Here is an 18,644-nt window from a genome sequence, read left to right on the forward strand (position 1 = left end):
CCCTTTGGGATAGTATCTATGGGCCTAGAGAAAAGTGTGCTAAATGAAATAAGCCAGTTAGAGAAAGACAAATACCATATTATTTCACTCATATGAGGAATCTAATGAACTAATTAACTAATAAGGAAAATGGGGACTGACTCATAGGTGGAAAGCAGGATGACCAACTAATGGGTGGAACAGGGGAGGTGAGGGAATGGAGGGATAGAGCAAAAAGGAAAAAGGACTCATGGACATGGACATCAGTGTGGAGATTGCTAGTGGGAGGGGGTGTAAGGGAACTAAATGGTAATGGAAAAAATACAATAGATAATAAATTTTTAAAAAGAAGTATGTTTACTGTGAGGTTGTTCATAGGGGACTCCAAACTGGAAACAAAGTGAATGCTCAGCAGATTTGGTAGATTGGCCCACTGTTCCTGTAGTGAACCTTTTTTTGTGTGTATCTTTCTATTTTGCAGAGGCTGGGAAGCTAGAGGTATATTTCCGAGATTCCCTTGAAGCTAAGGCATTGTGATTTACATTCACCAGTCGGAGGTAGTAATGCAGATCTGACAGACACAATATGAGTCTGGAGTCAAAGGTTCTGGTGGTAGCTTCCTGATCCTCAAGTTGCAGCTAAGGTGGAGTAATTCTGTAACCAGCAGCTGGGACAGCAATTTTCTGACTGTGATGGATGTAGCAAGTCCCTTGCTGGGCAGGTTCTATGGTACTGTTGTGGGAGTCATTCCTGGAGGCCTAGCCTAAACCCTGCTACTTGAGTCCCTCTAATAATCTTGTAAGTCTCAAATTCCCTACATTAAATCTCTTTCAAGTTAAAATAACTTGTTTCCATTATATGCAACTGAACCAAATTTTTGAATAAATTGGGGCATTATATTTCCCTATCATGGAACATTAGGCAGCCATTGAAAAGAATGAATTAGATCCATATTAAATGATTTTCTAGATATCATCTAAAGGGATTTTCATAGGAACTTCTAAGTGAGAAAATCAAGACAGAAAAGTATAATATGGCCCATTTTTGTAAAACAATGATCAACTCCCTGAAATTTATTGAAGATCACACACTGGATTATGGCTATGGCTAGGGAATAAGAAAGGGGAAAATATGAGAAAAGGAGGTGGAGAGGAAAACTTGATGAAAAAATATATGTAAATTCATGTGTGTATGAATATTGTAAGTATAAAGAATTCTTGAAAGGATAATCAACATAATCTCAGGATGGTGGATTTCAGGTAGGATTTATTTTCTTCTTTATATATTTATATAATGATCAAATTTTTACAATGAACATCTGTTTTTTCTATGATCAGAAAAGATAAAAGCATTTTATTGCACAAAAAGAAAAGTGAAAAAAATGTGATTTATAATAGTAGCAACAGCCAAAGTTCCTAGGAATAAACCTCACAAAAATTTGACAAGATCCTTATGAAGCATTATACAATATTAAAGGATTAGAGGACTCAATATAATAAGATGGTAATTCATCAAATTAACCTATACATTCAAAGCAATTCCAATAAAATCTCAAGAGGATTTTTCACAGAATTTGACAAATTAATCCTTCAACTTACACAGAAAAGTAAATGGCTCAGAATAGCTAAAACAATTAAGAAGATGAATAAAAAGAAAGGATCATCCTATCAGACATCAAGACATATACATTTGCAATAATTAAAAGTGTGGCATTGCACTGAGGTAGAAAATAGATGTGGGAAACCAACTAGAGAATGTAGACATAGACCCACAGATATTGCTGAACTTGGCGAGTGAGAGGTAACATTATACATTAGTGGGGAGGACAGGATGGCAAACGAACATGGGTTTCTGTCCTCCTTTCAGAACCAACTCTACAAATGCTACAGAAGTGACAATCAGGTTAACAGATAATAAAGTATCATATAAAAACATTGAGAGGTTTTTAGGAAGACAGGAAGTGGTTGTATTCCACTATGAATATGGGAAATGACAGCCTAGATCAGAAGACGGCCAGGTAGATGAAGGGTTGTAAAAGAATAATCTCATTGTATTTTCTTCCCTCCTCACATTGTTCTGTGTGAGTCGCTGCTTACCTCATCATCTCTGTGGGGCAGAAGAAAAGTAACACTGGCACAGTGCCACTGGATGTATAAATAATGTGATGGCAGTGCTAGAACCTGGCTGGTGGGGAGCAGTCAACAGGATCTTGACCTCTGAGCAGTACGAATTCCTGTCCCAATCCTACAGGAAGAAATTATTGAAAAATAGCAGAGCTTAGGGAGAAGATACAGGAAAACTCAATTCATATATGTCAATAAATAGGGAGTGATAAAGTCTAAACTGACATAACAGAAGTCATCAATCTAAGGAAATTTTTCTATCACTATGACCTCCAGCCCACAACATCATGCACATTCTATAAACTCATCATGAGGAGTCTACATGACAGTCTGGATTTCAGTTACCATTCTCAGGTATACATTATATACTACCTGTCTGGGTAACTAATATTCTCAAGAAAATATGAATGTACGGGGGGAAAGAATAATACAACCAAGGTGTCATGCTAAAGGAAACAAAATCAATGGACCGAAGAAGAATTTAAAATATACATAATAAATATGTTTAACAAGACAAGAGAGAGTATTAAATATATGAAGCTGGAACAGGCAATTATAAAGAAGAATAAACTGTGTGAATAATATAACAGTTGAAATTAAGAATCAGTAAATAAGTTTATTAGTAAAATAGATATAGCTGAAGAACAAATTAGTGAGATAAAAGATCAGATCAGAAAACTTTGCCCAGAAAAGTTAAAAATAGGCACAGAGATGGTAAAAATGAGAGAAAAGGTAAGAGACATGAAGGTTTAAAAATAGAGGCATAATAGGAATCACAGAAGGAAAGAGAAAATAAATTGCAAGGAAATATTTGAAGGAATAGAGTGAAAAATTTTCATAATTAGAGAAAAGATATAAGATCACTGATTTAAAGAGCTAACAGAGCAATAACGGCAGTCATTTAAAAAAACAACAATACTGTTATACTCATTAGAAGGAAATTTAAAATCATCAAAACCTGAGAAAATTCTAAAGATTTTTGGGAGAAAAATTATATATCACCTTCAAAGCTACAGGGATCTGCACCATGGCAGGCTTCTGAATAGCGATACTGGGAGTGAAAAGAGAAAGGTCTAATGTGAGAAGTGTTGAAGGAAAACAAGTGTGAACCTAGAATTTTATACCATAACTTCATGTTTTAGTTACTGATTTTCTCTTATCTTTCAATTTTTGCCTTCACTTCTGAAATGCTTAGTTTTTTCCTTCCATTTCTTTCCTCAGCTCTACCAGTTCCTGGTTCACCTCCTCCTGTTGTCTCATCTTGTACCTGAGCTCTTGCTCCTTTGTTCAATGCACTTGATTTGAAGAAATAGCGGTTTTATTCAGTTTTAAAAATTTATGGCCAAATATTTAGTCACAACTTTTATCTACTTCATGGCAACATTTTTCTGATAAGTGTTTTTAATATATGGTTTCATTATTCTATTTCTTTCCTTTTGTTTCCCCCTGAAAATATTTTAATATAGATCCTCTGTTGGTACTTCCAGATGACTCTTCTTTTTGAAGCAGATAAGGAAGGTTTTTCTGGATCAGCTATTTGCAGAATTCTTTTGTGTAAGAAGGGTTGAAATTTTCCTTAAAATTCAGAATTTTATGCATTAATTTGTTTAGCATTTACATCTCTACATGGCAATAGGCATCTATGTTTCCCCCTCAAAGTACAGGCTATGGATCATCTTCCCAAAGTCATAAACTAAGGATTTAAAACTTTTCTATCTAGTTGAGCTATTCATCACTGAGAACAGTACTCTCCTAGCTCTTTCTGCTTGCTGTCTGCAGCCATAGCATCCTCTTTCTGTTTCTTCTCATAAGCACCCTGCTTGATAACTACTGCTTTTGGCAATCCTTCCAGCTAATTTGTGGCTTGGTTTTAGAGCTCCCTCCTAGTTTCCCTCATAAATGGAGTTTGTAGTCCTCTTGCTGGTTTTGATTTCTACAAAGGGGAAAAGGGCAACTTTATATGACCATCTTCACGTTGAAATGCAATGAAAATGATCATTTCAATGTGAAGGTAAAATAAAAATATTCCAGTCCTTGGAGAGTCACTATACAAAAATGACCTTTGAAAGTGACATCAAATAAATATGGAGAGCACTTAAGATAAGAATATTAAAGACAAAGAAAGAATAGCAATTCAAAGCTAAAATTCTGTATGATACCAAGATGGTGTGAGTGTGTATCAGAGCTATGTGCCTAGTTCCTTTGGCATTGTGAACCTTCTCCTTGGAAAATACAGCATTTTGAGCTGGAGAGGGTCTTTGAGATTGTGCCTCTTCATTTAGCAGGCCCTGGGCTCAAGGTCCCTCAGAGGCACACTCTGACTCATTTGCCTTTAAATGCTCAGTGTGCCGCACACAATAGAGAGCTAAAAAGTTATACATAAATGAAGGTCACGTAGAACATGAAGACAGAGTCACTAGGTCACAACTCCCAATCCAGGGTTCTTGCTCTTCTAATGCATCATTATTAAGATGAACTTGCCCATAGACTAAATTATTGTTGCCTTTTTAAATGTCTCATATTCATCAAGATTTTTCATGACTTTTTCTCACACTTTGGCCAAAGGTACACAACTACAGTTTAAATTCTCATACTCTTTCTGGGTAAGTAAGAGGTTAAAAGAAGTTGCTTTATGTGTTAACCATCCATTATTTCAGCAATCTGACCAGATTATTAGACTGGTTGGGATGGGGGAGGGAAGAGGTGATGACAGTGGTCTGAAAAAAAAAAAAACGATCAGATCCAAGATGGCAGAGGAGTAAGTGGAAGTTACACTAACCTCCTCCCAGGACCTCGCTGGAATTACAGCAAAATTGTGGAGAAATCATCTGGAATAAACAACTGAACAATTGTGGGAGAGAAACCTTATAACACCAGACAGACAGAAGAAACAGCCTCAACACAACGTGACTGGTAGGGAGTGTGGAGGAGTCATGAGAGGGCTGGCTGGGCTCCCACAGGCAGCAGCTGAAGTGCCAGAGGGATATTTCAGTGGCTGGGGGATTCCCCTGAGAAATGTGGGCTAAACCTCGAGCTGGGGTCCCCAGCCTATAGCACAAGAGCTTGAAGAGTACACAGATAACATCCAGCTGTGAAGAGCAGCAGGGTTTCTCTCTGCCAATGACAAATGGCTGGAGACACAGAGAGCCATTTAAAGGGCTAACACATAAATTTTTGACATGCAGCCACTTATCCTGGGCTCTGGAAAACTCGGGGGCAGAATGGACTAGAGACACTTGAAGAGAGACTGGGGACAGTGGCTTTGGGGAGGGAACTGAGAAAGCAGCCACCAAAATCCTGGTGCTGAGTCATCCCCCATACGGTAGGAGCCATCTTGCTCAGGGAGACCACACCTCTCCAAGTGGCATCAGCCTGAGAGGAAGCAATAGCCCTGCCCCCAGTAATGACTCTGCCCCACCCTGTGGAGCTTACGCCTGACTGCTGATTGCAGAGTGACTAGATTAACAACTGAAGGAGACAGCCACAGACTATAGATCCCTGGAAGTCTTGAACAGGCTGCCTAAGGCCAGACTGGGACACCTTTGTATCACCAGAGGCAGATACAGAAAGAAAAAACAGTGGTACATACTAGATGCTACCAAGACAAAATCCACCGTGGTCTTCTCCATGATTTGCAATATTCTTTCCTAAAGTATTTTTTGTTTGTTTCTTTTGCTTTCAACTCTTCTGGGCCTTATATTTAAAGTATATTACTTGTTTATTTCTTTTTAATACAATCTGACACTCCAGGTTCTGGTGTGTTTTCCCTAGAAGAGAGAAGGAATTTCTTTTCACATTTTCTTTTATTGTTGTTCAAGTACAGTTTTTTACCAATCATTTCTTGTCCTTCAAGTTTGTACATACATATTGTCACTAGATTTTATATTATAGTTTATTTCAATTATCATATTTTGCTCCTCCTTTCTCTTACCCTATTTTACCTTCTTTCCTCTTATTATTTTCTTTTCTTAAAAAAATATTTATTATGCTATTACAGTTGTCCCATTTCCCCCCCCACTCCACTCCATCCTGCCCACCCCCTCCCTCCCACATTACCCCCCTATAGTTCATGTCCATGGGTCATACTTATAAGTTCTTTGGCTTCTACATTTCCTACACTATTCTTACCTTCCCCCTGTCTATTTTCCACCTATCACCTATGCTACTTATTCTCTGTACCTTTACCCCCCTCTCCCCCTCCCACTCACCTATTGACAACCCTCCATGTGGTCTGCATCTCTATGGTTCTGTTTCTGTTCTAGTTGTTTGCCTAGTTTGCTCTTGTTTTTGTTTCAGGTGTGGTCGTTAATAACTGTGAGTTTGCTGTCATTTTTACTGTTCCTATTTTTTATCTTCTTTTTCTTAGGTAACTCCCTTTAACATTTCATATAATAATGGCTTGGTGATGATGAACTCCTTGAACTTCACCTTATCTGAGAAGCACTTTATCTTCCCTTCCATTCTAAATGATAGCTTTGCTGGATAGAGTAATATTGGAGGTAGGTCCTTGCCTCTCATGACTTGGAATACTTCTTGCCAGCCCCTTCTTGCCTGCAAGGTTTCTCTTGAGAAATCAGCTGACAGTCTTATGGGAACGCCTTTGTAGATAACTGTGGCCTTTTCTCTTGCTGCTTCTAAGATTCTCTCCTTATCTTTAATCTTGGATAATGTAATGATGATGTGCCTTGGTGTGTTCCTCCTTGGGGCCAGTTTCTTTGGGACTCTCTGAGCTTCCTGGACTTCCTGGAAGTCTATTTCCTTTGCCAGACTGGGGAAGTTCTCCTTCATTATTTGTTCAAATAAGTTTTCAATTTTTTGTTCTTCCTCTTCTCCTTCTGGCACCCCTATAATTCGGATGTTGGAACGTTTCAAGATGTCCTGGAGGTTCCTAAGCCTCTCCTCATTTTTCCAAATTCTTGTTTCTTCATTCTTTTCGGGTTGGATGTTTCTTTCTTCCTTCTGGTCCACACCATTGATATGAGTCCCAGTTTCCTTCGCATCACTATTGGTTCCCTGTACATTTTCCTTTGTTTCTCTTGGCATAGCGTTCATTTTTTCATGTAGTTTTCGAACAAATTCAACCAATTCTGTGAGTGTCTTAATAACCAGTGTTTTGAACTGTGCACATGATAGGTTGGCTATCTCTTCCTCGCTTAGTTGTATTTTTTCTGGAGCTTTGAAGTGTTCTGTCATTTGGGCCATTTTTTTTTTTGTCTTGGCGCATCTGTTACTTAAAGGGGCGCAGCCTTAGGTGTTCCCTGGGGCGGGGTAACACTGGTTGCTGGGCTGTGACACTGTATGTGGGGGAGGGGCCGAGAGGGAGCAATGGCGCCTGCTCCACTCTCCACCGCATCAGTCACTGCCTCTGCTACCCACAATCTAATTGGGCCCCTCTGGTGCTGGCTCCCAAGTGGGTGGGCTTGTGCACACTCAAGGCCCCTGTGGGTCTCTCCAACGACCTCTCCTGTGAGCCTGGGAGTCTCTCCTGCTGCTGCCCCAACCCCCACGGGCGTTTTCAATCAGAGGTTTGAGGCTTTATTTCCCCGCGCTGGACCGCTGGGTTACGTGGTCCGCTTTGCTCCCTGCAGTTTGTCCCGGTCTATCTGTGTGTGAATGTGGGGCCGCAGGGTGCTACCCGCTGCTCTGCCTGCCCTGTTCTCCGTCACTCTGAGTCTGGCCCTCTAGGTTTATCTGTGTGCAAATGTAGGGCAGCAGGGTCTGCTAGTGGTCAAACTGCCTGCCCTGTTCGTCCCACACTCCGCCAGTCTCGGTCCCGTCAGGGCCACGCGAGTCCTCTCCTCCCCAGTGCCCGTCTCCGCCCCTCCTACTGGTCTGGATGTATGTTCCTTTTTTATCTACTTGGTGTCGGACTTCCTTGCCGTTCGTTTTTCTGTCAGTTCTGGTTGTGCGAGGAGGCGCAGTGTGTCTACCTACACCGCCATCTTGGTTCTCAATAGTCTTAATCTCTTTACACCATTATTAATACTGGTTCATTTGCTATTGAAAGTGGAATTGTGGGTGGGAGTTATTTTTGCAGATGTAGGTTTGTTTCCTGCCTGGGCTGTATGGTTTTGTTCTGGAAGGAGATGCACAACTACATACAAGACGTGGTAGGTGAGTGACCTTCAGTCAGTCAGCCGGAGGGAAGGACCCACCAAAGAACAACCCAACAATGATTAAAACAAATTACATCCAAAGAGCCAAATAAACGGCTTAAAGGGCATCCCAAGAGCATCAAGTTCAGGAGATCAAGGAGACTGCACCACTGAATCCCACAGGTCTCCTACCATAGAAGTTCACAACACAAAGACAGGGAGTCAAAGCATATCAATTAAAGAAGCAGAAGCAAACAAGAAGAGTCTCTCCTAAAATGGGGAGAAAAAGAAACAACCCCAATCAAAAGGAAAGGTGAAATCCTCAAAATGAGTGCTAAATGTATAGAGGCAACTAAACTATCAGATATGGAGTTCAAAACAATGGTTATAAGAAAGTTCAATGAGCTCAGTGAGAATTACCAAAAACTACAATGAAGGAACAAGCAACTTACTGCAAACTACATTAGCATGAAAAGGATATGGAAGCTATCAATAAGAGCCAGGAGGAAATGAAGAATACAATTTCTGAATTACAGAACACAGTAAAGGAATCAAATGCAGGATAGATGATGGAGTGGATCGAATCATCGAGCTGGAGGACAATGGAGAAAAAATTTGCCGACAGAGTAAGAAAAAGAAAAAAGATTTAAAAAACACAAAGAGGGGTTAAGGGAGTTTCAGGACAACATGAAATGCAATAATATCTGTATAATAGGGATACCAGAAGGAGAAGAGGAACAAGGGATAGAAAACCTGTTTGAAAAAGTAATGACTGCAAATTTCCCTAATTTGATGAAAGAAAGTCACACAAGTCCAGGAAGCACAGAAGGTCCCAATCAAGATGAACCCAAAGAGACCCACTGCAAGACACATCATAATTCAAATGTAGCAAGGGAGAAACAGGAAGTAACATACAAGGGGGCTTCAATAAGGCTAGCATCTGATTTCTCAATAGAAACACTACAAGCCTGAAAGGAATGGCAGGAAATATTCCAAGTAATGAAAAGCAAAGGCCTGCAACCAAGACTACTCTACCCAGCAAGGCTCATAATAAAAATGGAAGGCAAAATAAGGAGTTTCCCAGACAAAAGAAGGCTAAAAGAATGCATCTCCACCAAACCAGCTCTGCAAGACATGTTAAGGGGACTGCTTTAAGAAGGTGAAGAAAAAGAGTGAGAAAGAGAGGAACACAGGTAAAAAGGGGGGAAGTGGCAATAAATAGGTACTTATCAACAATAACCTTAAATGTAAATAGATTAAAGGCTCCAATAAAAAGACATAGGGTAGCTGAATGGATAAGAAAAAATGACCTGCACTATGCTGCCTACAAGGACCCACCACAGAACCAAGGTCCTATACTGACTGAAAGTGAACAGTTGGAAGAAAATATTCCAAGCTAATGGACAGGAAAAAAAAGTCAGGGTAGCAATATTCATATCAGACAAAATAGACTTCAAAACAAAGACCATAAAAAGAGACAAAGAAGAATCCATCAACAACAATAAAATAATTTAAAAATTGGAAAAAAATGTAATGAATAAAATATGGCAACATAAAAAAAAGACATAAACATTATAAACATACATGCACCCAACATAGGAGTACCCATATATATAAGGAAAATCTTGGATGACTTCTAAAAACATATACACAGCAACAAACTTATACTAAGGGATTTTAACACCCCACTGTCAACAAAGATAGATCTTACAAAGAATCAAGAAGGATATTGCGGCACTGAACGACATCCTAGATCAAATTGACTTAGATGATATATACAGAATCTTTCACCCCAAAGAAGCAAAATGCACACTCTTTTCAAATGCACGTGGAACATTTTCAATGATGGGACACAAAACAAGCCTCAACAAATTCAAGAAAACTGAAATCATATCAAGCATTTTGTTGGATCATAATGGCTTGAAACTAAAAACCACCTCAAAGAAAAACTCAAAACAGTCAAATTAATGGAGACTGAAAACATGTTATTAAACAATGAATGGGTTAACAATTAAATTAAGGAAGAAATCAAAAAGTTTCTGGAAACAAATGAAAATGAACACACAACACTCCCAAATCTAAGGGACTGGAAGGAAGGAAGTCCTGAGAGGGAAGTTCATAGCAATAAAGGCCTTCCTAAAAAAGACAGAAACATTTCAAATAAACAACCTAACCCTGCATCTACAAAAAATGGAGGAATAACAACAAACAAAGCCCAGAGCCAGTAGAAGGAAGGAAATAATCAAGATCGGAGCAGAATTGAATGACATAGACATGAAAAAAACCAATTCAAAGGATCAATAAATCCAGGACCTAATTCTTTGAAAAAATAAACAAAATCAACAGGCCTTTAATCTGACACATCATGGAAAAGAGAGAGATGAACCAAAGAAATAAACTCAGAAACAAAAGAGGACAAATCACAACAGATACCACAGAAACACAAAGGATTTTAAGAAATTACTACAAACAAATATTTGTCAAGAAAATAGAAAGCCTGGGTGAAATGGTCAAATTGTTAGAAACATATTGAATCAAGAAAAAGCAGAAAGCCTGAACAGACTGATATCAACTAGTGAAACTGAAGTAGTAATCAAAAAACTTCTGGCACATTAAAACCCTGGAGTGGTCGGTTTTGCAGGACAATTTTAAAAAACATTTAGGGAAGAGCTAACCCCTATTCTTAAACTATTCAAAAAAAATTCAAGAAGAGGGAAGACTCCCAAATAATTTTTATGAGGCTACATCATCCTAATCGCAAAACCAGACACAACAAAGGAAGAAAGCTACAGGCCAATATTGCTGATGAACATAGATGCTAAAATCTTTAACAAAATATCGACAAACCACATCCAGCAATATATTAAAAAGATCATACACCATGATCAAGTGGGATTCATTCCAGGGATGCAAGGATGGCACAATGTTCATAAATCAATAAACAGTAATATATCACAAAAACAAAAGGAAAGACAAAAATCACATGATCACATCAATAGATGCAGAAAAAGCATTTGATAAAGTACAGCTCCCATTTACGATAAAAACACTCAGCAAAGTGGGAGAAGAGGGAGCACACGTCAACATAATAAAGGGCATATACGAGAAACCTACAGCCAACATCACACTCAATGGGCAGAAATTAAAAGCTTTCCCACTAAGATCAGAAATAAGACAAGTGTGTCCACTCTCACCACTTCTATTCAACATAGGATTAGACGTCCTAGCCACAGTGATCAGACAAGAAAAAGGAATAAAAGGCATCCAAATTGGAGAGGTGGAAGTCAAACTGTCACTGTTTGCAGATGACATGATAGTATACACAGACAACCCTATAGACTCCACCAAAAAACTACTCGAACTAATACATGAATTTGGCAAAGCAGTGGGATAAAAAATCAATATACAGAAACTAAGGACACTTTTGTACACCAACAATGAAATATTCAAAACAGAAATTAGGAAAACAATCCTATTTTCTATAGCAACAAGAAAAATAAAGTACTGAGGAATAAACCTAACCAAAGAGGTAAAACTACCTGTACTCAGAAAACTACACAACACTAAAAATGGAAACTAAGGAAGACACAAATAAATGGAAGCATATACCATGTTCATGTATTGGAAGAACATCATCAAAATGTCCATACTACCCAAAGCAATTTATAGATTCAATGCAATCCCTATTAAAATACCAATGGCATATTTCACAGGTATAGAACAAACATTTCAAAAATTTATATGGAACCATAAATGACCCTGAATAGCCACAGCAATTTTGAGAAAGAAGATCAAAGTAGGAGGGATCACATTACCTGACATCAAATTACATTAAAAGGCCATGGTAATCAAAACGGTCTGGTACTGGCATAAGAACAGACACATAGATCAATGGAACAGAATAGAGAGCCCAGAAATAAACCCAAGTCTCTATGGTCAATTAATATTTCACAAAGGGGGAAGAAGCATAAAATGGAGTAAAAATAGCCTCTTCAACAAATGGTATTGGGAGATCTGGACAGCTACATGCAAAAAAATGAAACTCGACCACCAACTTATACCATACACAAAAATAAACTCAAGATGGATAAAAGACTTAAATATAAGGTGTGACATAATAAAATTCCTAGAGGAGAATATAGGATGAAAAATTTCAGATATTCCACAAATATTTCAGATGTTCCAAGCAAATTCTTCACCAATATGTCCCCTAGAGAAGAGACATAAAGGAAAGAATTTAAAAAATGGGGCTACACCAAATTAAAAATCTGTACGGCTAAAGAAAACATCAGCAAAATGTAAAGGGAACCAACTGTTTGGGAAAATATATTTGCCAATGATACCTCGGACAAGGGTTTGATCTCCAAAACATATAAAGAACTCACATGACTCCACTCCAGAAGACAAACAACCCAATTAAAAAATGGGCAAAGTACCTGAACAGACACTTCTCCAAGGAGGACATACAGAGGGCCCAGAGACATGTGAAAGGATGCTCAACATCAGTAGCTATCAGAGAGATGCAAATTGAAACCACAATGAGCTATCACTTCACAGTGGCCAGAATGGTCATTATTAACAAATCAATAAACAACAAGTGTTGGTAAGGTTGTGGAGAAAAGGGAACCTTGGCACATCATCGGTGAAAATGCAGACTGGTGTAGCCCCTGTGGGAAACAGTATGGAATTTCCTAAAAAAACAAAAGATGGAACTGCCTTTTGAACCCTGATTCCACTGCTGGGGTTATACCCTGAGAATCCTGAAACACCAATTTAAAAGAACCTATGCACCCCTTTGTTCATAGCAGCATTATTTACAGTAGCCAAGTGCTGAAAACAGCCTAAGTGCCCAAAAGTAAATGAGTGGATCAAAAAACTGTGGTATATTTACACAATGGAATACTACACAGAAGAAAGAACGAATGCCTACCCTTTGGGATAGCATGGATGGAACTGGAGAGTATTTAGCTACTGAACTAAGCCAGCTGGCAAAAGACAAATATATGATCTCATCTATAAGAGGAACAAAATCAACAAAACAAACAAGGAAGCAAAAGAGAACCAGAGACTGGGAAATAGAGAACAAACTGACAGATACTGGGGTGGGGGGGAGGTGATAATGGGGGAAAGAAGAGGAAGGGTCAAGTCAAGGAACAGGTATAAAGAACCCATGGACAAGTACAATGGGAGAGAGGATTGAATACGGGAAAGGGGCAGTAGGCAAGGCAAGGGAGAGCAATGGGGTGGGGGCGGGGATGGGACAACTGTAATTGAACAACAATAAAAAAATTTGTTTAAATGATCATTAATTTTGTGGTGGAGGAAGAGTGGAGTATGGGGATATAGGTCATGGTTCAAATAGGTAAGATCTATTTACTCAAATATTTTTTGACTTTTTCTTTTTTTAAAATATATTTTATTGATTATGCTATTATAGCTGTCCCATTTCCCTCCCCTTTATTCCCCTCCACCCTGCATATACCTCCCACCCACATAACCCCCCCCCCAACTTTAGTTCATGTCCATGGGTCATACATACAAGTTCTTTGGCTTATACATTTCCCATACTATTCTCAACCTCCCTCTGTCTATTTTCTACCTATCATTTAAGCTATTTATTCCCTGCACCTTTCCCCCCATCCCTCCCCCCACCCCCAAGATAACCCTCCATGTGATCTCCATTTCTGTGATTCTGTTCCTATTCTAGTTGTTTGCTTAGTTTGGTTTTTGTTTTTGTGTTTTTAGGCTCAGTTTTTAATAGTTGTGAGTTTGTCATCATATTACTGTTCATATTTTTAATCTTCTTTTTCTTAGGTAAGTCCCTTTAACATTTCACATAATAAGGCCTTGATGATGATGAGCTTTAACTTGTCCTTATCTGGGAAGCTAAACTGGATTAGCTTCCTGTCCTTCCATTCTAAATAATAGCTTTGCTGGATAGAGTAATCTTGGATGTAAGTCCTTGCCTTTCGTGATTTTGAATACTTCTTTCCAGCCCCTTTTTGCCTGAAAGGTTTCTTTTGAGAAATCAGCTGATAGCCTTATGGGAACTCCTTTGTAGGCAAGTCTCTCCTTTTCTCTTGCTTTTAAGATTCTGTCCTTATCTTTATCTTGGCTAACGTAATTATGATGTGCCTTCGTGTATGCTTCCTTGGGTCCAACTTCTTTGGGACTCTCCAAGCTTCCTGGACTTTCTGGAAGTCTATATCCTTTGCCAGATTGGGATGTTCTTCATTATTTTTTCAAATAAGTTTTCAATTTCTTGCTCTTCCTCTTCTCCTTCTGGCATCCCTATGATTCAGATGTTGGGACATTTAATGTTGTCCTGGGGGTTCCTAGACCTCTCCTCATTTTTTAAAATTCTTGTTTCTTCATTCTGTTCTGGTTAAACGTTTATTTCTTCCTTCTGCTCCAAAACATTGATTTGAGTCCTGGTTTCCTTTCCATCACTGTTGTTTCTCTGTGCATTTCCTTTTATTTAACTTTTCATAGCCTTCACTTTTTCCTCTACTTTGTGACCATACTCAACCATTTCTGTGAGCATCTTGATTACCAGTGTTTTGAACTCTGCATCTGATAGGTTGGCTATCTCTTCATTGCTTAGTTGTATTTTTACTGGAGTTTTTGATCTGTTATTTCATTTGGGCCTTTCTTTTTCTTTTATTTTTTTTGTCTCTGCACACCTGTTACATTGTAAGGGGCGGAGCCTCAGGTATTCACCAGGGTGGGGCAACCCACAGTGCTGCATTGTGGCGCTGCATGTGGGTGAGGGGTTTGAGAGGGAACAATGCTGCTTGCTCAGCTCTTGGCTGGCTTTCAGTCACTTCCCCAGCTACCCACAAGCAAATTGGGCCCTTCTGGTGCTGATTCCCAGGTGGGTAGGTTTGTGTACAACCTGGACCCTGTGGTTCTCTCCAATGAACTCTCCTATGAGGCTGGGAGTTTCTCCTGCCACCTCAACCCCCACAGGATTTTTCAGTCAGAGGTTTTGAGGCTTTATTTCCCCACACTGGAACTCTGGGTTGCACGATCTGTCTCGCTCCACAGTTCCTCCCAGTTTATCTGAACACAAATGTGGGACTGCCTGCCCCAGTCCTCCAGCTGCCACCTTCCTGAGAGTCCTCTGCCCTGGCTGTACATCTCTGCCACTCCTACTGGTCTGGATGAATGTTTCTTCTTTAACTCTTTGGTTGTCGGACATTCATACATTTCAATTTTCTGTCAGTTCTGGTTTTATTTTTGTTTTTAAATTTGTTTCTGTCCTTCTTTTGGTTGTGTGAGGAGGCACAGTGTACGCACTGACACCTCCATCTTGGTCAGAAGTCTCTTTTTTGACTTTTTCTAGTTTCTGTCTTATCTTACACCAATTTATCTTCATATCCTAAGATAGTTGAGTCTGATGGTATTGAATGTACTAAAAAAAATTTCTCTTTGAGGGTCTGGGTTTTAAATTTTATTTTTTCTTTACTCATTTCATCTCTTTAGGAGGGTCTGTTCTGCTTGTTTTAAAGCTTACTTTTAAAATAGTTGATTTTGTCTCCTACCCCATTCTGGGCCTAGAGCTCACAGCCAATCAGAATAATCTGGAAAGGATGATGGGGTGAAAATATATACCTTGGCTGTGTGTTCCCTACTGAGCAATGGGCAACATTCCTTGTTATAGATTCCAACAAATGTCGAAGTCTCTAGCTCCAAAGGGGACCATGTTTTCCTCCTGGATAGTGTGTGATAGCTCTGCATGTTTCCTGGAGATCTCCATGGAGATATGAGCCATGTTACCCTCCAGGCGGAGCAGAAGATGGTGCTGGGTTCCTGGAAATGTCAGAACTCACTGTGAATGTCAGTGTTAATGGGGGAAAAAACTCATGTAACTTTCTGTATCTACCTTAAAAGTTAGTATAAATAGTGACTTAAATGGAATTGGCCAACTGACAGGTGGGAAAACTGTTTTACTAGCATTATGTCACATGCTAAACAGATTTTAAGAACATTGTGTGCCCCTCATAAAGCAAAACCTCTAGTGTCTAGTACAGTGCACCACATATGCATGTAGACCATCTGTGCATAATTAGTGACAATTAGCATCTGCTTAATGTTTATTATTCTCAAAGCATTTTCACTTATGAAATTCTCACAGATCCCAGAAGAAATCCCTTATTCTTAGACCATGCTAGTAGAGGGAGAAATGCATGCAACTAGATACTGGTGACAGATTTGGTCCCCAGGGTTTTAAATAGTTATGAGATTTAGCTGATGGTGCAAAGACAATATAGGGAAGAAAGCATGATAGACTGAGACTCACTACCTGGTTCAAGGTGTTAGCTGTGTGTCCTTGAGCAAGTGTCTAATATTTTTTGGTTTCTAAAAATGAGATTGAACTAGGTGATCACATGGTCCCTTTTAGCTATAAAAGTCAATGTCTATAAAATATAAAGCAAAAACTATCCATGATGTTTTTATACCAGGAGTATTTCAATCTTCTAAGTAGGGGATGCTAATAGATATGGTAGTGTTCAAAAATTAGTCCAGAGATAGATGGAATTGTTAATAGAGACACCAGGAATGTCACAGTTTTTTTAAATCATTTATGACAAATAATGACCTTCCTTCTTTAAATCTTCTCTGGAGTTGGCAGGGCCATCCCAGTGATTGGAGGAATGGCATGTCTACTTCATATAGAGTTCTAAATATCCTGAGCAGAGCCCTCATGATTAATTAAAGACATGTCCTATCAAAATGCTAGAATACATAATTAAATATTGTTGAATCATAGAGTGATTAGAGACCTTTTAGTCAAATCCTCACATTTTATAACTGGAAAACAAGGTTCATACAGAAAAACAGGACCAGGCCTCCTGATTCCCAGTCTAGTTTTTTTGTTTGTTTTTTATCCTCACCCGAGGACATTTTTTCATTGTTTTTAGAGAGGGAGAGAGGGAGAGAGAGAGAAGCATCAACATGAGAGAAAAACATCGATTGGTTGCATCCCGTATGTGCCTGAACTGGGGATCAAACTTACAACCTAGGTATGTGCCCTGACTGGGAATTGAACCCACAGCCATTTGGTCTACAGGACAATGATCCAACAAACTAAGCCACATTGGCCAGAGCCCAGTCTAGTTCTTTTCACCCTTCTTTATGGCCGTTAAGATATGGCTTCAAGAACACTTGCAGTTTGTAGTAAACATGAGCTCTTCCTTTCAGGATACTTGAGGCCACTTGTTTGGTCAGAACCTGTCTTACAGAACCTGCTGATTTCTAGCTGGACAGGATCTGCGCCCCCAACCTGTCCTAACATGATGCCACTCGACATAGAATGGAAATGTGAATATCTGAAAACTACAGGCTGAATATGATCTGCAATAATATATGATGGCTAAAGGTAGCCAATTCATCTTCGTCCAGTTTTAAATGACTTAAAATGATAGGAAATCATAAGCCAGCTGTATTCTGCTTGATCACATCACATCTGGAGCTCAATGCTCATTGCTGGATTTAAATTTTAAGACATTAACAAACTGGAGGACATCAAATGAGGACAAGCAGGATGCTGAGGGCCCTTTAAATGTCTTCAGTCAGATTGTTCACTGTCCTCCAGTTTTCCAATCTTTGCCTACACTCATCCCTCCCACAAATCAGTGAGATAGGCTGGTGGGATAGATTATCCTTGCATTAATGACATAGTTAAAAATGTCTCTGCCGTATCTCTTGTCCTAAATATTTAACAATCTGTGGCTTCTTCTCATAAGAAGCAATAGTGTACAAATGTTTGCTAAACCAAAGTGAATTTTGTTTCAGAAGTAAGAGGAATAAAGAATAAAAGCTACAGGGCAGCTAATGCAAGTTTAGATGTGCGTAAAAAAGCTATAAAAGCAGCTGTTGCATGAATTTACCAACACCAGGAGAAAATCAAGTGAAGCCTAGGTGACCATCTGTCAGGGATTCAGTTAGGTGTAACAAGTTATTAATTGCCTATTATATGACAGACACCAAGTGTCACAGTGGGTGTCAAAGATGAATAAATACTGGTCCCTGCCCTTAAGAAGCATAAAGGGTAGGAAGGTTGACAAATAAACTGATGCATGCATCAGCAGAGGTATATACAAGGTACAGAAGTAGTACCAGGGGTTTGAAGAATGAGTAAGAATTTGTCAGGAGGAGGCTGGGCAAAAGAATGGTCCAGGCAAAAGGAATATACATGATACACTTGGCATCTTACCAATAGAAGGTATCAAATGTAGAACAGATTCCTTCTTTGGGTATGAGATAGATGACTTCTAAAGTCCTTTTGAAAACTCAACTTGTAAGCCAAGCCCTTCAGAAGTACATAAGATCTTACCATTTCTTTCTTTCTTTCTTTTTTTATTGTTGCACAAGTATAGTTTTCTCTTCTAATAATTCTCTGGAAGGTCCTACTTAGGCCAAATGCTTTAAATAAAATGGCACC

General features: G+C 39.0%; 1 protein-coding gene across 1 annotated transcript in view; it reads right to left on the reverse strand.

Annotated features, from left to right (window-relative positions):
• Window positions 1–2,097: 2,097 nt before the first annotated feature.
• Window positions 2,098–18,644, reverse strand: part of CCDC14 (coiled-coil domain containing 14) — a 79,001-nt gene continuing 62,454 nt past the window's right edge. The window contains exon 13 of the mRNA XM_071220632.1: window positions 2,098–2,223. Coding sequence (XP_071076733.1) covers window positions 2,178–2,223 — 46 coding nt within the window. The 3' untranslated portion in view covers window positions 2,098–2,177. The remainder of the gene's footprint in view (window positions 2,224–18,644) is intronic.

This window comes from Desmodus rotundus, chromosome 2 (genome assembly GCF_022682495.2).
Source record: "Desmodus rotundus isolate HL8 chromosome 2, HLdesRot8A.1, whole genome shotgun sequence".
In the NCBI taxonomy this organism is placed as follows: Eukaryota; Metazoa; Chordata; class Mammalia; order Chiroptera; family Phyllostomidae; genus Desmodus; species Desmodus rotundus.